The sequence below is a fragment of the Merops nubicus genome, unplaced genomic scaffold, assembly GCF_000691845.1.
Source record: "Merops nubicus isolate BGI_N331 unplaced genomic scaffold, ASM69184v1 scaffold34156, whole genome shotgun sequence".
NCBI lineage: Eukaryota > Metazoa > Chordata > Aves > Coraciiformes > Meropidae > Merops > Merops nubicus.
The window spans coordinates 21,474-39,938 of record NW_008614955.1 but is presented as its reverse complement, the minus strand read 5'-3'; the positions used below and the strand labels follow the sequence as shown (position 1 = coordinate 39,938).

At 40.7% G+C, this 18,465-nt stretch overlaps 1 protein-coding gene across 1 annotated transcript in view; it reads left to right on the top strand.

Moving 5' to 3' along the window:
• Positions 1-18,465, top strand: part of PHACTR2 (phosphatase and actin regulator 2) — a gene marked incomplete at both ends in the record, with an annotated part of 33,296 nt that overhangs the window by 5,511 nt on the left and 9,320 nt on the right. Inside the window, 5 exons of the mRNA XM_008942396.1 lie at positions 7,783-8,019; positions 11,615-12,164; positions 13,399-13,595; positions 15,518-15,674; positions 17,869-17,924. Coding sequence (XP_008940644.1) covers positions 7,783-8,019; positions 11,615-12,164; positions 13,399-13,595; positions 15,518-15,674; positions 17,869-17,924 — 1,197 coding nt within the window. The remainder of the gene's footprint in view (positions 1-7,782; positions 8,020-11,614; positions 12,165-13,398; positions 13,596-15,517; positions 15,675-17,868; positions 17,925-18,465) is intronic.

Sequence of the window (18,465 nt, the reverse complement as noted above, 5' to 3'; positions counted from 1 at the left end):
TCCTGCTGTTTAGTAGCACAGGGTGCTCCAGCTGAATCAAAATGTTCCAAAAAATGCATCTCAGCCCCTGAAAGTTAGGAAGTTATTTTAAAATGCTGTTATGAAATAATGATGGTCTTTACTCGCTCTCTTCAAGTGAGTCTTGAAAATGGCCTTCTCATATAAATATGATGATGACTGCTGGAGCTTGAAGCTTAAAAAGAACAAGTGATACAGGCACGTTGTCATCGTATGGTGAGAGCTGGCAGCAACGGTGGTAGAATGTGGAATATGTTAGGAGTTAAAAAGAAGAAGGTGTTTCCGTGTGAACCACAGAAATAGAGTATCAAAAGGGCAAACAATGGGCTCAGCTATGCAATGTATATATGAGTTAAGCAGAAGTGTAAATGAAGAAGATGTCCCCTGAGAGCTGTTCCCTTTGCTGGCATGCAGTTCCATGAAACATGTACCCATCTGTTGCCTGTCGTGTGCCTTTCGTATTTGGTGAAAAGTTTCTTTTGGCAATTTAATAGTTGATCTGTTACAGTTTGTAGTAATGACGAGATGTCAGTCATCCAAGCAGGGCGTTTAAAAGGAAATTTCTTCTTTAGGGCAGGATAATAAGAACCTGGTGACAGTTTTACATAAAACAGGTAATTGATGGATAAAGATTTGCAGATGTTAAATCAAGGAAATCTTTTTCCTAGATCATTTATGAGCATTATATTTGTACTGGGCTGAGTTCTGAATTGTTGTGTTTTGGCTAAGAAAAGACTTTTGCAGATAGCAAAGAGCTAAACTGTAGTTATTTTCTGTGAGCAGCCTGGAAGGGATGCAGAGAAGCAAGCAGACAGGCAGGATGTCAAAGTACACTCTGACTGTCTGGGCAGCAGACTGAACTGTACCATCATGCCAGTGCTACTCACCTGTGGCACTTGTCTGCAGTAGCCCCAGGAGGCCACAGTGCTCCAGGTTCCAGGTAGGGGATCAGCATCACAAAGGGGGTCCAAGGAGTGTCTGTCTCCTACCCCCTACGGCAGTGTTGGAGAAGACCAAAAGCCACATCAATAGAACAGGTGTCAAAATCATCAGTGTTTGCCTGCCTAGCTATGGGGACGTAGCTGCTGATGGAGCATGCATGCTGCACGTTGTAAAACCTCCTAGTACTGTGTCAGAGCTGCTTTTCTCCTTTCCACCTTCCCAGGATGTCTCTAGCACACAGATGTACCCAAGAACCTTCAGTTTGTATCTGAGTTCAGTTTCTAAATTTAGGTATTACTTGTTTTTATCATATTTTCATGATCCTGGTAGATACTTCCACACGTCATTGTTAGCTTGGGGTTGAAGAAGGGAAAGGCTCAGTGAGCATTAGAAAGCTATTTCCTGGAAAAAAGAAGTAAGAAGTTTCATGTTGCATACCATCAGTGGGGTGTGTTAGATGCTGCTTTGATAAATAATTGCATTGCAGGAAGCCAGAGCTCTGTTGCAGGTGTTGTGGGTGTTGCGTGTGACACGGAGCATAAACTTCTGAAGTGTTCCTATGCCATTTATAGCAGACTTTCAGGTTTTCTCATGTCCTTCAGTGAAGGAAACAGTTTGTAGTTTCATTTCCAAATGAATTGATGGGGTACATACACATCATGTTTTTTTCGCAGGATAACTCTTAATATGAAAGCTGGCAAAGGTTCCAGGTCTTAGTATGTTGAATTCAGAGGTTCTTTGCTCTATACTTTGTCTGCTCTCCCTTAAACCTGCCATTAAATGTGATATTTTCTTTTTCTTGTGGGTAACCAAGAAAGAAGGTTTGAGGCACAAACTCTGGTCTTATAAGTGTGCATTGTTGCTGAGCAACACTATAGTTTGTCTACCAAGGAATGTTCTTCAAATTTTCTAGGTTCCTTTTCTCAGAGTTCTTTGTTTTATTTCCCCAAAGTGAAACAAAACCTGGTGAATGTGAGATAGTAACCCTTATCTTCCAGGGTCTCAGGCAAGAGCCTGCTTTCCTCTCAGAAGACTAATCCTGCAAACCACTCACTGTGAGAGACAAGGCAGACTTTCTTCCCTCTTGTGTGCCTAGCTTGCTTCCTACTGTCCTGAGCTCTGTAGATCATCGATATGAGCAGCATACATAAAAGGTGATTTGATTTTTTTTTTTTTTTCCCTGACTCCCAAAGAATCTCTCACTTCAGCTGAATTATTTGCTGGCTAAAACCAGTTCTTCTAAGAATAGTATATCTTCGATTCATCACCTGAACTATGTAAATGAGGCTGAATCCAAATCTTCTTAAAAGGAAAGCTACTTTAGATGAAGCTGTATTTGGACAAAGCCTGTCCACTAAGTCAGCCAGGCTGGCTTATGCCAGTAGGGTAATGTGGGAGGCATGAGCTCACACTCACAAAAGTTGAGCAGCAGAGGGAAGCTCCTGATTTGGAAAGCTGCTATATACTTTTTTTTTCTTTTAAAGGAAAAATATCATGAAATAAGAAATAAGCTACAGAAATAAGCTTGTAGATGTGATTTTAATGAACTATTTTGAATGTTGAATTCTCTGAGCATATCTGTACAGGAAGCATAAGAGGATGTAGAAGCCTACATGCCTTTCATTTTTCTTGCAAGACTCCCATAGACCAACAACTGGTAAAAGTGTGCAGCTGAGAGCAAAGATGTTTTAGGTATTCTCTCTTGATTTAACAGCTTACTTTTTGTGCAAAAGTTGGACAGTTAGCAATGTAAAATGACAGTCAGTGCTTGGTGGGTTGGTTTTTATTTATTTATCTTGGAACCAATGCAAAATACCTGAACATGGTTGCTTTTGGTGAGATGTTACACCTGTCCCTTTCTGCCCTCTCCTGTTTTCTACATTGTCTGTTATAAGACCTCTTGCACATGGTGCTTTGAAATCAGGCTAAGTTCTGGAAGTCTGCAGACGTACAGATCTGCTCATCCATCTTAAAGATCCATCTTTATGCATTCAAAAGTGCAGAGAGAGCTGCGAAGAGCATTATGAAGCATCTGTCCTTGTTCAGCCTGGCAAAGTCTAAAAGAGCCTGAGTGTGTTTGATGAATATTACAAGTTGGTGTATAGCCAGGAGAGAGCATGGCTAAAGGACAATGCTGGCACAAGTAGAAAGGAATAAACAGTAGCCTGAAATACATTTAGACTGGAAATTAAAGGAAGCTTTCTGACAATTAGAATGGGTCTTTTCTTGAACAGAATTTTAGTAGCAATAGAAGGAAAAAAAAATGGAGCTGGTTAAATCTGGGATTTATGAAACGAGTTTTACGAGTTGACCACCTGCATTAGCGCAGTCAATGAGTTGAAAAAAAGAGACAAAAGACACCTTGTCTTGCCCTGTGTCCCATGTTCCTGAATGGCAGCTTCCTGGGTTTCAGTTAATGAAAACACAGCTCTCTGCATAGACTGGAAAGTAAACTCATGATCCTCAAAACTTTTACTGAGTTTCATATTGCAGGGAGTCATCCTGCAAAAGACAACAAATCATATGCTCCTTCCAACGAAGCTTTGCATAGTGTTACTCCACTGAGTTGTGCTCATCTTCCAGGAGAAGGGTGCTTTGCCATTGATGGAGGTTATATGCTTGTGCTGCAGCACTACTGGTTTTCTCTGAGCTAGCTTCATGTCATTGCTCTAGCTGTAGAAACAAGAATACTAGCACTGTACGGCAAAATCCTGGGGTAGAAAAGCTTTAGCTTTGGTTCTTTGCAAGTTCACAAAAGTAAAGAAAAAATTATTGTACTACACAACCCAGTCATGTATGGCTTCTGAAATTATGCCCCAGATTTTCATAGGTCCGTTTGGTCCAGAATTCACAAAAGGTCCCATGTTTAGCCTCCAAAATAAGTTATCTGATTTTCAAGTGCATATGGCACACTGGCATCTCTCTGAAAGTCTTTGAGACTTGATGAGTCCCCACAAGAGCTGTTGTATGCTAAGTAACCCTAATGATCGCTTAGGTGGTTATGTGGAGAGCACAGCTTTCTTAAGAGGATAGTCCCATTCAGAATTTCTGGGAGCTAGAAAATCTGGTCTCAAAGTGATCTTGAAAATCTGGCCTTTGGAAAATTTATTCTAAATATAAACATATTATTGATCCAAATACCTAATGAGACATTAACATTTGCTTTGCTTTCCTGTTTAAAGAGTAATTTATAGGTGGATGGCTTTTATAGCAGATATATCTTGTTCAAGGCAGCAGTGAATAAAAGATATTCCTATGTGAATGGTCTTGTGGAGACATATTGTTAAAAGGTCAGTTTGTGATGAACAGATGTCTATATTAAGAAAAACAGCAGCAATAAAAATGCTTTGCAGCTAGTACTGAGGTACCTGGAGGACTGGTGTGATAGGTGGATCTGAATTGATTCAGATGCCTCCCTGTTTTGGCAAAAAATGCCAAAGAAAGAGCAGACATTGGATATGGCTACCAATGAATATACCAAGGGTCCGTATTCAAGCAGAATCATATTAGGGAGGTACAGTTACAACGGAATTGTATCTTGAGCCATTTACAGGTATCATACCATCCCTGTCAACGTTCAAGATCAAGCCTCTGTTGCCATTATTAGTTACTAGTATTACTTTGGTACTTCTGCATATATCAGGAATTTATTGTTGTGCCTTACATAAATGCAGAAAAATGCAAAAAATGTCCCGTGGGCTTGCAGTAAGAGAGAGGACACTGTGGATAGGCACTGAAAAATAAGAGGGGACCAGACCAGGATAATAAGCACAAATGCCAGCAGCCTAAAAATGGTCAACTTTAGCATCACAGCAGAGGGGAATTTGAGGGACAACAGCCAGTGAATGTTCACAAAGCCTGAAGGGCAGCAGAGGAAAAGCAATGAAAAGCTTCGAAATTTGGCTTGTCACTGGCAAAAGCTGGTATTATGTACCGGTCAGGTAGGAATTGGAAATCTATACCTCAAGAGTAAATGAGAAACAATAGTTTGGGCAAGATCAGACTGACATTGAGGGCAGCCAGGTTTATATCTGATGAGATAAAAATGATGACGCTAACAAAGTTAAAAATGACAAAGCAAATAAGACACCAAGAGGAACGATAGGTGAAAGGCAGTCATTTGCATCACAACTTTCCTCATGTCTATGAGCAAAGAGAGGACTCATTGGTCAAAGCCAAGAAAAGGGCATGCACATTATCAAGTCAGGACTCAAAGAAAGCTGTAACTATCTGATCAGATAGAATGCTGGTGTGCAGACAGAGCCTGCCAGTCTTGGTATCATGTGCCAGTATAGAAAGGACTGTCCTAGTTAAAGATGATATCCCAGTGATGACAAGGTGTTTCAGTTAAAATCAGTGTTATATAAATTGCCAGATTTAATCACAACTTACTTGTACCTTGATGTGAATGAACTGCTACAATTTTGGTTTTCATTTATAGCTTTTAGTTATTTGCCTAAAGAAAATTTGAAAATTATTAGTTGATTGTCACTAAGATGTATTTATTTGCAACTAAGTGAAACTTTAGCCTTATATTTTGTACTTTTTTCCCTGAATCAGAAGAAAAAATTCAGATACACATTATTTGATCAGTTATACAGTTTAATGTAGATTGACTGAGATTCTAAAGAATTGTATTGTATTACTTTAGAATATGGTGAATGGTGTATTTCTTTTTACTAGGTTATTGTTCTCAATATTTTCTCTGCCAATATGACTGGAAACAAAACATGGTAATGTTGTATAAGCACACAAGTTTTAAATTATTTCTTATTAGTAAATAAAGTTTTAGCATGCTAGACCCATAAGGAAAAGGCATATCAAAGAATTGTTTACATTTCAAATTCTTTCCAGTCATCATGCCCTTCAAGATCTTCAAAACACAAAATCTTATATTCTCTTGCCATGTTTAAATTTTTTAAATGTCCGGCTTTTTCCAAACTAAGTAAGTTTTTCAACTTTGAATGAAGGTAGGTAGAATTTCACAAGGGGATGCTTTTTTGCTATAAAAGAGGAGAGCAGAACATAACAAATGTTTCTTTCTTCTTCCAAAGTCTCTCTCTGGTCCAATCTTTCTGCGGTACAAAGTTCTGTCTCTGGAAAACAGAGGCAGCACAAGAATCTATGCTCAAAGAAAAAAAACTGTTTGAAAGCTGTAAAAGGTTGCTATGCAATGGCTCTTGCAAAACATTACCAAAAGCATAGTAGCCTGTAATGGACTGGATATAAAGGAGGAAGACACTGGACAGTTAATGTTATTTCCCTCAGTTCATGGAGAAACATGTGTACATGTTACTTTTATTAACTGCTGGTGATGTGCTAGGTTCATGTTAACAAGCCTTAAGCTAGAGGTTGAAAAGGCTTTGTTTCTGAGATGAAGAATGTCATTGTCCAACACGTTGTTTTTCGTCTACTAATCTTAAAATGAAAAGTGCTGCTTCTCTCTTGGGAATCGTTTACGTGGGAAAGGAGAGAGACAGGAATGGCCATTTAGTGTGTGTAATAGTGAGGCTCTAGTAGGAACATGCTGCAAGAAATGAATTGGTTTCCTATTATAGTGATAGAAGAAACTGTTAGGACTCCTTGCAGTCTTTGCTTGGCTCCTTTCTTCCAGTTTTAGTAATGTGCAAATAAAGACCATATGATTCTGATACTATGCTCTTGCATTTATAATAGCCTCCTTTTTTTTTTTTTTTTTTTACGATTTGGGAGGGCTATCTTGAGACCAAGTGGGTACAGAGTTGGTGTAATTGGATAGATAAAGATTCACATCTGAGAGTGAGTCTTAAAATCATGGCTATTGTGTTGCAAAATTTTATGCTGACTATAAATGGCTCAACTACATTAACATTAACATTACAGTTGGCATTACTTCACTTTTAAAGTGAATTACCTGGTCATCCCTACTTACCCTTTGTTTTGCAGAGCACAGAAGCCAGGCTTCTTTTGAATGAAACTAAGCCAAAAGATGCATTCAGAAACTTGTGCTCCCACCACTATTGGGCATGCAATCTAGCCTGAAGCTAGTCCAAAGTCGGGTCTTCTGAAATGCATATTGTGGACATTGGGTCCTCAGTGCTACCTCTTTCAGTCTACGGAGTCATTCCTATTGCATGACACAGTGTAGATACAGTTCAGATTCACAATGACTAAGGAACTGCTGATTCTTGAAAGTGCAGTCTTGTAACAGGACCCAAAGAGCTTGCAGGCAAGGAAAGCTTTCCCGTGGCAAATGATATCACATTTGATTTAGCCTCATCTCTTTCTGAAGAGTAGAAATACCCTGGGGAAGACAGTACCTAAAATAAAGTTGCTATGAGCAAGCAGCCTGCAGTTTAGGAGAATGAGTTGCTTCAGAGGAAGATTTGAGCTGCATAGCCATATTTGAGCCCATGAGAATGGTCCTGTTCACATCTAAGTTCATATGAATCTGAGCTTCATAGTCTGTTGGTCTCAGAGGGCTGGAAAGAAGCCAAGGAAATTTGTTAGAGTAAATGGCATTTCTCTTGTTTAGTTTGCAGCCAGCAGTCTAGCTGGGGAGATGGAATGTTAAGAATGATCTTTGGAGGTCTCGAGTAGATGAAACTAAGAGAAATGCCAGGCAAAAATGTTCCATGAGAAGGACTTGAATTGAGACAGGTGGTAATTTTTTTCTGAGATAATACTTCAGTAAGAGGCAGAAGATTCTATGATTCTATGAAGAAGTCTCTCCTTATTCCCAAGAGCTCAAGCAACAAAAAGTGGTCCTTGCTGTCAGGTTTGCTGTTGAATGTACATGGTGTATGTCTGTTAGTTGGCTTCTGTTCACTTTCTTATCCATAGAGAGCACTACTGATCACTGCCCAGAAACACCGGCATCCCATGCTCCACCACTACCCAAGCCTAAGCCTAAATCTAAAAAAGCTCCACTACCACCAAAAAAAGCTATTGCTGCTTCCACCACCACCAGCCATAAGAGTAACGAAGCATCTCATGGTAAAAAAAAGGGAAAGGCTCCTGCTAAGCAGCCTCCTCTCCCACCACCCAAGCCAACAAGTCACAGTACAAATCGAGAAGCTGGTGAGTACTGCATAGGCAGTGCCAGTTATGGTGGGTGCATGTGCATGGGGGGCTTGGCTTGGTCTTACGATAATTTCTGGCTTTGTACATCTCAGCATTACTAAAGAGCATGCCACACATGTTTTTAGCTAGCTTCCCCGGGAGCTCTGGTTCTGCTGCTGTCTGCTAACGCTCCAGACAACAGAAAAATCCCTTTGCCGTTTAATGAAGGTATGCACACCACCAAGCGCGTCAGAGACAATATCGCATTCCTAGTTCAGGTGTGAATGCTGGCAACAAACGACCCAGAGAACTGCTGAAGAATCAGTTTGGTGATTTCAGGTGGCTTCTGAAACCAAACATATGAGTTGCCCCAAAGTAAAACTACTTCGGTATTTCTGTAACTTTCTGCTGGAGAGATCTACTATTCCAATTAATTTGACAAGATTACGAGATCTCAAAGAAGTAAAGGATAAAACCACAAAAGCATCTTTAAAGGCTGTTGAGTAGCAGTTGTTTCAGCTGCAAAAATAAAAAATAATTATAAATGGTTAGAAATGGCCAGATTTCCCTGAGCTGGCTGATGGCTTGCTGTGATTCTAATTACGCACAGAAAGGGGAAAATGTCAATCATCAGGCGCATAGCAGATGTCTTTATCACTACATTTTTAAACCAAAATTTAGCAGTGATGCTAGATTAAAGATTACAGTTAGCTGTTCTTAGGGTACTGATCTCAAGTTTGAATGATTGTAATTTAGACAATGACCAAAATTAAAATAATTTGAACACAAGAAGTATTGTGATGAATTGACTGTATATGTGCATTGGTGAGCTTACACAAGCCTTGTGTTTTCAATCCTCTGTCAGTCTTTGAAAGCCCTTTGGTCTTCTTCAGTTTTCTCTCCAAGCATACCTCTTCATAGCTTGTACATTTTGGCATGTTTTGTATTTGAAGCACACAAAAGAGGACTGTTGAAAACATTGCAAGACTGCTAGAGTTACAATAATAACTTTGCCATAAAATATCCATTAATTTGGTATTAACTGTCCCCACTACATCAGATGACCACAAGAATAAACATTTTGAAAACCCAGAATTGCTGTTGTATTTCACATGCAGCTGAAAAACAGCTTTTTCTCAGTGAAGGAACCTTATAAAAGCAGACCTTTCAGAAATAAAACAACCCATCACATAAAGAAATGTTTATACGAATGCTTGGTAACAAGCACTCAGTTATCTGAGTTCTAAGGTTAAAATACATTCAGATTCCAGATTTGTCTTTTAGTGGCTTTTCTGAAATGTCATGCAGTGCTTGAGACCATATGAGTGTAAAATATATCCATGTATCGCTCACTAGTGGAATAGGTATTATTCTACTATAATTTCTTCCAACTTAAAAAGTACATTGTGTTCATTTGAGGTGAGGCAGTACTTAATAAATAGAGCTGAGCAGGAGCAGTCTTAGAACAAGAGCTTTGTCAGATCCCTGTGAAAGTGAACACATGCAGCCAACAACACAGTCTCATGAATAAGAGGGAGAATATGAGTAACAATTGAGCTGTGGCTCTCCTGAGGGCACCACAGCAGGTTTCCAAATTGAAATGGTGGAACTGGGAGAAGGGGACTTAAACATAGGCATGGACAACTGCCAAAAGGCAAGTAACAGCCATGAAATTTTTCATTTAATCAAAATTCAAATCTTCTACTGAAAAAGAGGCATGACAGAAAATTGTCAGCCAGCCCAGTCAAAAGCAACAATAGCAATAGCACTTTTGACCCATGTGAAAGCATAGAGGGGTTTTCCCTGGGAGAAGTCTTTCAAGTTTCTGTATCTGATGGCAGATCCAGAAGGGTTCTGAGAATAATGTAAGGGTCTTTTCAATGAAAATGTCTTTTGATGTTTTCCCAGCGACAGTTGTAGTGTGGCTGTGTATTTATTTGTATTATGCTGAAGCTCTTAAGTGTAAGCAAGTAACTGGTTCTGTTGACCTCTGGCCCATGTTGAAGTGCTTTGCTGGATCAGAACCAGAGCCCTTTTTTTACTGCCATCCACTTACACAGTAAGGTTTCTGCTAAATAATACACAGGCTGGAGCCACCATCTATTTCCACTGCAATTGCGAGCTGCTGCCTATACCATTTCTTTGCTTCCTTTTGATTTGCTGGTAAGTCAGTGATTTCTACTTGATGTGGATAATTAGTGCAGTATCAGTAGGTTTGGTATGGTGCCCTTTACAGTCACCTTGCAGCACAAAAAGGGACAATGATTTGCCTGAAGTTTCTGTAGGTTTTTCCAGATGCACTGAAAGCCTCACAGCACTCTAAATGTTTATAAACCGTAACACTCAGCTACAGAAGAGAATGGTATAATGTGCCTTTTGAATTATTTTCCATGTTCTTTGAGACTGAGAGCAGCCTTACTGCGAAAGCTATTTTTATATTGTGAGCTTATTATGGCCAGTATCTTTATTTTGGTTCTATCCTAATCTGCTGGGGGTTTGTTTTTATTTAAATGCTTATAACTACAGTAGGCCTTTCAGCAGATTTCTGTTACAGTTTTCTGTAAGCTTAGCCACAAGGCTGCTGTGGAGCTTTAGAATGTTTTCATTTGTTCTCTGGAGGTTAGTGCGTTTTTACTACAGCAGAAGTGTTTGAGTTGGATGCATCCTGATGAAAAGGACTGAACTGTAAGACAGTTGTCATGTTGTTGCTTTTAAAATGAAAGTCAGAAGTTTGAAGCTCCCAGTCCAGATGATGGGTGCATCAGCACAGCAATCAGAAATGTGGCTGAGTGCACATGGGCATGCAGGCTAGCTGAAATCTCTTGCAAACTTGGGCATTATGCTTATGTGCTTCAATATGGCAAGTATCACAGGATTAAACAGCGGCATCAGTGGCCAGCTTGTACTGTTAGCATCAAAACCTTGTTTCACTACGATTTCAAGGCTACCTGATTTGGTCACTTGTAAGACTAAGACTTCCATTACATACACGAGGCCTTCAGTGCCTCTTCCCTTCTTGAGATCATTTATGAACATGCCCAGCTGGACTTGAAAGTAAGTCTTGTTTTGCTGTCCCTCTGCTGCTTGCCATAGGAGCACACCGTTTACAATAACACTGTGAAAAGTGATTGGCTGATATCCATAATGGTCCTGAGGTGTCCATTGAAAAGCACAAGGAAAATCATGTTGTTCTCCTAGTGCCCAGACTAAAAATTCACATAATAGAAAAGGTCAGGCAGTTTCCTCTGTCTGGTAGCAATTTTTTTAAATAGGGCATTACGTTTGGAATAAGTAGTGGACTTTTTAGATGATGTCCAGGCAAGTTGTAATGGGCCAATGCAGAATGATAGGATCAATATATCACCCATTTGTAAAGCTGATCACTTCCACTGTTCCTGGGCAATTGTTCATCATTTCGGTTTTTCCTACCTCAAAGGTGAAATTTGAACTGCAGAATTTACTTACCTCAGGCATATAGAGACAGAATTGTGGAAGTATCAAGTGTAATTTCTTCATTTTTTAAATAACAGCACACACCAATCAATGCAGAAAGAATGGTGCAAAAGTCATATTGTTTCAAGACTGTAAAATGCTTTTTCTTTTCTTATTTTAGCTAGTTCCTCTCATGCAAAAAACCCACCAGTCTCCAAGTCCTCTTCATCACCATCTCCTTCGTCCACATCATCTCATCCCAAAGCCTCTAAGGAAACTTCCAGCAAATCAGGCACATCAGGGACCCCCAGGGGCAAGAAAAAAACTGGGAAACAATCAGTCCTACGAACAGCACCAGACGGGGCTGCTTCTTCCCCCTCAGGTGCTACAGCCAACAGGTTGGAAGTGAAGGCAGAAAAACCTGAGCCTGAGCAACCTGCCGTAGTAATTTCTGAGGCAGAGGACACAGACCAACCGAGCAAGCTCGTTGTCCCCCCTCCTCCCACCGCTGCCCCTCCTCCACCTCCACTTCCACCTCCTTTTCCTGCTGCAGCTGGTCAGGCCGCTGTCTCCTCAGATATCCAAGATGTGTCAGATGGCTGCATGGCAGGGCTGGCCGTCCCTGGGTCAGATACTAAACCTCCTCTCCAGACTGAGCATGGCATGGACGAGAGCCTGAGCAGTACAGTCCTAGACAGTGGTCCAGATGCTAGTGGAGAAGATACAAAAAGGTAAGACAGCATGACTGTCCGGGGTGAGTTTTAAGACCCACAGCTCAGGAAATCACATTTCTTTGCATAGGGGGCAGTGTAGGCAAGTGGGGATCTCTTCTCTGTTTCTTCGGCTGACTTGTAGTAGTTTGTGTTGCATCTCATCACAATTTGTTCCTTGCCGATGCGTTGGAGCCATTCACTTCATGTTTCCCCAAAAAGTCATTGCTCATAACCTGCCTCCTGTGTTATTGTGTGGGTTAATGTGACCACTGCAGTCAGCAGTTCAGCTGGTAGCTGGTAACACTATTATTTCTTTCTCATAAAGGCAAGCAAGATTCTCCCTTTTTGGAGGCTATTGTTAAATATCTCACTGCTAAAGCTCTTAATTCAATAACTGAATTTACTTGCACACTTGAAAATGAAAGTTGCAGGCTTCTGTTAGTAGGTGTTTGGTCTATCACTGCTTAATAGCTTGTCTAAGTCTCAGATACTATAAAGTCTAGTCAAAAGAAAGGCCATAATTCCATTTTTTTTAGGCAAAATAGTTGGCAGCAAAAAAGAAACGGGCTTATTAATCTGTCTTTTCCCCACCACAAGAACCAGCATCTTTCCTAACAACCCAAGAGGGTTTAGTCTAGATGCCTGTGACCTAGAGACTTTCCTTTAAATTCTTGCTAGTATGTCCATGCCAGCATTTGGTTCCTGTGCTGCTTCTTCCCTTGCTCTGCCTTTCCTTTACATCGAGCTTTTCCCAAGGCAAAGGGTACTGTGCTGCTGGTATCCACGTTCATCAGTGACGGGCATGAACATTTTTGGCTTAACAGCAGTAAAACTGTATTTGCAATAAATAGGCTTCCAGAAGAGGAAGATTTGTACTCCTATCCGCTTTCTGACTCACTCCTCTCACCTCCAACTTTATAAGTTGTTTTTCTTTTCTTAGTAGCTTTTATGTACTGTTGATCCCATCCCACAAGAAATAAAAAGAAGATTAGGCCTTTTTTTTTATACAAGCTTTGCAGGATGTCATCCCAGATTGTTTGCATCTTTTTTCCTAACATCCGTACATACAGGTATGTGTACACAACCACATACTTGATACATGTTTTTTTTTATATGTAAGTTTTTTAGAGAGAGAGGAGTTAGTTTGGATTACAGAACTATTATTTTAATACTTGCTTATGCAGTCTGACTCCAATTGGTCTTTTGTGCTGTTTGCATTAATGCAACACCATGTCTGCTTATGAATTAACAGCTTGACTACCAGAGAAGACCACGAAGCTGGGGCACCTGACCAGGCATGTTCTGAACTGGTGGAGGAGGCTTCTGACACCGCTGCCCCTCCTGAGAGTGAAAGTAGCAGAGAGAGCCACAGCGACTCGGACTCTGACGGGCCAATACTGTACACAGATGACGACGACGACGACGACGATGATAATGCGAGTGCTGAAAGTAAGCATCCCACCCAGAAGTTAGGAAGCAGGCTACCTTTTGCACACTGTGTTATGTGAGTGTGCCTGACCCGTGCTAGTGTGAAGTAAATAGTGAGATGGCTGCATGGGATGGTTTGAGATGATTTATTATTTTACCACTACTGAGAAATGACTGTCCTGCTTCTCCCATACAGTTGTGATGAGAAACCTGCTGGGGCCTGTGCAATGGTGAGAGCAGATCAAGCATGTGCAGATCTGTGGGAGTGGAGGTGGGAGGAACAAGTCCAGCAGAACATGAGAATGGAACCAAGTCTCCACATTAGGGCATCAGCAAGCTGTTGATTTGCAAGCAACTGAATTGCACTAGAGATCCCAGAGTTTCTCGTGGGAGTAATAGGCTGTAGTGGACAACAGAGGAAACCTGTCAGTCAGCAGCTTCATTGTCTGAAAGTCATTTGTTCCTCTTTGATCGGGATGTTTTAAGCATTGGAGCACCTGAGCAGACAGAGCAGATCACAGTGGATTACATCTAAGTTTACAGCTTTGAAATTTAAGCTGGGGTCGTGACTATATCATCCCTCTAATTTGGCAGAAATCCTTCCTTCTACTGATGAAGAGGGTTGTCCTGCCCACCTTCTGCCTTATCCCTGCTCACAGCAGTTCATTCTTCCCTTAGGCCAGCACTCACATTTATTTTTGCAGCAGTGGCTGTTGTGGAGCTGCAGTTCCCAGATCCAGTTTACCCGATGGCTGCACCTTTGCTGGGGCAAAGGAGGGGATGGCAACAGGCTGTCAGGGGTAGGGAGGAGGGCAACCTTACTTCTGCCATCTGCAGGGTGGCCTTATAGCAGAATAAAATGGCCATGGCATGAGAGCCTTGCCTGCAGCCATTCAGGAAGAGGTGTTTCACTGTGCTTGGCAAAGAAGACCTGAATACAAAAGTGCTGTGTACCAAAGACAGGTGAGGGAAAATGAATAAGTTTGTTTTTTCTTGGTCACTGGTGCAGCAGAAGGTGATAGTACCAGCTAGCTCAAGCGGCTGAAGTCTTCTGCAATTCTCTATTTGGTTTGAATGCAATCCAAAGTGGTAGCAACCAAAGTGGTAGCAATTTTTGGTAGCAACCCAAAAATTCATGTATTCATACAGCAGCATGGTCTCTTACGAGAAATGAGCTGGGAGCCTGTGGTCTTACCAGACTGCCTTATGTGTGAAAATCTGCCAACCTAGAACATATGTAACCCCCTTGGTCAGAATGTCAAGGGATGAAGGAAGGGCTAAAGGCCATGGAAGATACGCTTCCCTCCATGGCTGGCTGAAGGCAACACAGACAGAAGTGCATAGCCCTTGTCCCTGCTGTATCTGTTCTATGTATGAACAAATTGCTTCAGTGCCTGGTGGTTCCTGCCTAAGTTACTTTACAAGCACTCAGAGCACTTTTGTAAACTGTATTTTTTTGTTTGAATTTATAAATCAGTTAAAGATGAAAAGCACTATATGAGAAAAAGTGGTATTTGATGGAAAAAAAATGAAAGAATGAGGAGAATGTTGACAGAATGAGACCAAACCACTTAAGGCTGAAGAAAAAGAGCAGCAGGTTGCTAAATACACTAAGTAGATAAATAAACCAACCTGTAACGTATCAGACTTCAAAGACACTTATGCTTAGACTTGTCATTTTTATCCTATCACTTTACAGATGACAAGTAATGATTGTAAAACTCCTCTGTCAATTTGGCTGGTCGCTTTTTCATTCAGGCCTTTCAGCTTTTTGTTGTTGTGAACTGAGCTAAAACTGTTATTCTTTTGATCTTAATTAAAATTCCTCTCTTGCATGTGGGAACAAGGCTGCTTTGGGGAGATATTAAAGTTCTTACTCAGAGTTTGGTGTCTGTAACCTAAGCATGAATGAACTAAATCTACCCTCCTCCTCCTTTCCTCAGGCTCTTTGGCAAGTAAAATTCGTCGTAGGGATACTCTTGCTATCAAACTTGGCAACAGACCATCTAAGAAAGAATTAGAAGACAAAAACATCTTGCAGCGTACATCTGAAGAGGAGAGGCAGGAAATCAGACATCAGATTGGAACAAAGCTAGTGAGGTATCAGTTGCAGGGTAAATGTGGTTTCATTGGGAGGAGGTGGAGGAAGAGAATCGTGGACACCAGGTTCACAATTTAAATGCAGCCCAATATGTGGTGCTCCATGGTACAACTTTCTGGAAAACAGTATTATTTCTCAGAAAACTTTAAAATATCGATAATGCATTTTTGTTCTGCAAGAAACAAATCTGAGAGTTTTTGATTTGTTTGTTTTTTAAGAAAAGAAAAGATAATGAGGAAGAGGAAGATGGTAAGAATGACTCCATAATAGTCAGTGCCACAGTTCAAGATTTTTCTCAGATTGGTTAGCAGGGACTTGCACTTGTATGCACCCTTCTTGGACAAAGTAGTAGTACCTGACACACAGAGCATGCCTCTGTGTGTTCGTCCCTTCTGGCCCTCCACATCTTCCTCCTGCTCTCTGACTGCTTTGTTGTTCATGTGCTGGTTCCAGCAAAAGAAACAGAGGGAGGCTGGCTTTGTAGGTCCATGTTTAGAGTTCTGTGCCCACTTCCAAGGCATATCTTTCTCATGCTGTTTAATTGCTATGAGATGTATGTTACTTTAGCTTCCTGGATGAGAACATTGCATTAAAAATGGACTAATTTTCATTTGCATTTTTACAAGCTTTTTAAAGAAAAATCCTCATGAATGTTAAATTTGGCTTTCATGGTCTCTGAGTATGGACTACAGCATGTCTGGATTTTCCCAGACCTGTCCTTTTTCTCAGAAATGTTGTCCAGATAGGTTTGGAGGATGTCCTGTGTTTGTTGAAGATTTCCAAATATTGAATAGTGCAGCCAGTACTGCTCCAGTGTAGAGTACAGCAGCCCTACATCAGCACTTAGAAGATGAGCTGAGTTGCTCTGTGAACCAAGTGGCTGGCTAAGTAATTTTTTTTCATCCCTTAACCATAAGAGTGACACATCGATTGTATAGAGTCCAAGAGTCATTTTTCTTCTGCTAATAAAGCGACATGGTTGTTATCACCACTTTCCTGACCAAATTCCCAACTCTAGTGATCACATCCTGCTTGTCAGTGCTCCTTCAGGGTCTTGAACTGCAGCAGAAGCTGCTCTGGTCCCTGTCCTGAGCTCCTTGTGCAGGAGCATTGCTGGTTGTGCTGGGAAGCTGGAATGCTTCCTGCACAGCTCTGCTTGGTGGCAGGAGACAGTGTCCATACATGTCAGGGCTGTACTCATGCATGAAATCACCAACAAATTTGACACCAGTTCCTTAGAAATTCCTGGTGTGGTGGTCAGCTCCTGGCATCATTGAGGTCTGTTCTCACAGATTGGTCAGGGCTGGGTCAGGTCCCAGCCTGGGACTTTCTGTAGTGGGGGCTGGTCACCTGAAGTAAACCTGATGGTCCTTCCCACCAAGTCTGAAAGTCCAAGCATGGTTTGAATCAGATGGGTTTTATGAGTCTGAAGGTAATCCCTAGTGAACTGTGTGATGTTTGCTGGACAGAGAGGCATTTGTCTTTAATACATCTGCAAAAGAAATTTTATTGCTGAAATTTTTCTTGCTCCTTTTTTCAAGTGAGCAAGTGAACTTGTTTAGTAAACACAGAGACAACATCAACCATGTTCTCCACTATACAAACCAGAAAATTAATATCTCAAGTTCTGGTTTGTTTGTTTGTTTGTTTTTAATGGCAGTTAATATGTATATATATAGGTAACTAAATAAAATCAAGTTTCAGTTAAAGCTTCCACTTGCGCATACAAATCAGTGAGGAATGCACAGCTTATGTTGTTTCTGGTTTTTGTTTGTTTGTTTTTTAAAAAGAATAGGCTTTGCATTCAAAATATATATGAATAATCTTACAATTGCACACTGTACCATAATAGTGGTGCCTGGGAACAAAATGGGTTTATGAATTCTTTCATAACATTACACCAGTAAATGAGAAATTAAAATTTACTGGTACGATTTCTGTAATACTAGGCAGGTATCAGTTATTTTTGTCTTCGTGTGGCAGTTCTACATCTTTTAAAAGAAATGGCCACTTGGTACTGTGGTTAGCTGTGCAGTTATTGTAACATCTGGAAATGACCTGTGTTATTGAGTACCTCTGCTGGTAAAGAATAGTGTGGCCATATAAGAAACACCAAGATTTCTAAGGTGTAGTACTAATTGTAATGGATTCTTTGGATCTGGTTCTAAACAGTCACTTACTTTGTTCTCACAGGAGGCTTAGCCAGAGGCCTACAACTGAAGAGCTAGAGCAAAGAAATATCCTGAAGCGTAAGTATTTTATCCAGGTTTCAGCTAGTATTTACTTAGAAAGTGAGCATATGTTGGATTCATATGGAAGCCTATCATTGTTGCTCCAGTGTTACATCCATAACCGGAGAGAAATGATGTTCTAGAAAATAACATGACAACACTAGATTTATTTACTAACTTGTAATGGTAGCTGTGAAAACTGCATATATTCAATATGCCAGATTTTGCTTGCCGTAATCCCACTGCTTGAAGCTGGTCCCAAAGACCAGGAATGACTTAGATACCTCTTAGAAGTAGTTCTATGCTGGTTAAACGTCTGCCTAATTTTTATGAGGAGCAGGAGGGAATATCAGTAGGAGGTATGATAATATCAGTAGGTGGGATATCAGGGCCAAGGTTGGAAGGAGGAGTAGAAGGAGGAAAAGTGAAGTTTCTGGGAGAGAGTGAGTAGCTATATGCCAACTACTTCATCATGCTGGTCTTCACTTCCACTTCTGCCTTCTGTACTGAAACCTGCATGAGACATTCTCACTGAGTAACTTCCTGTTGATTAAACCCA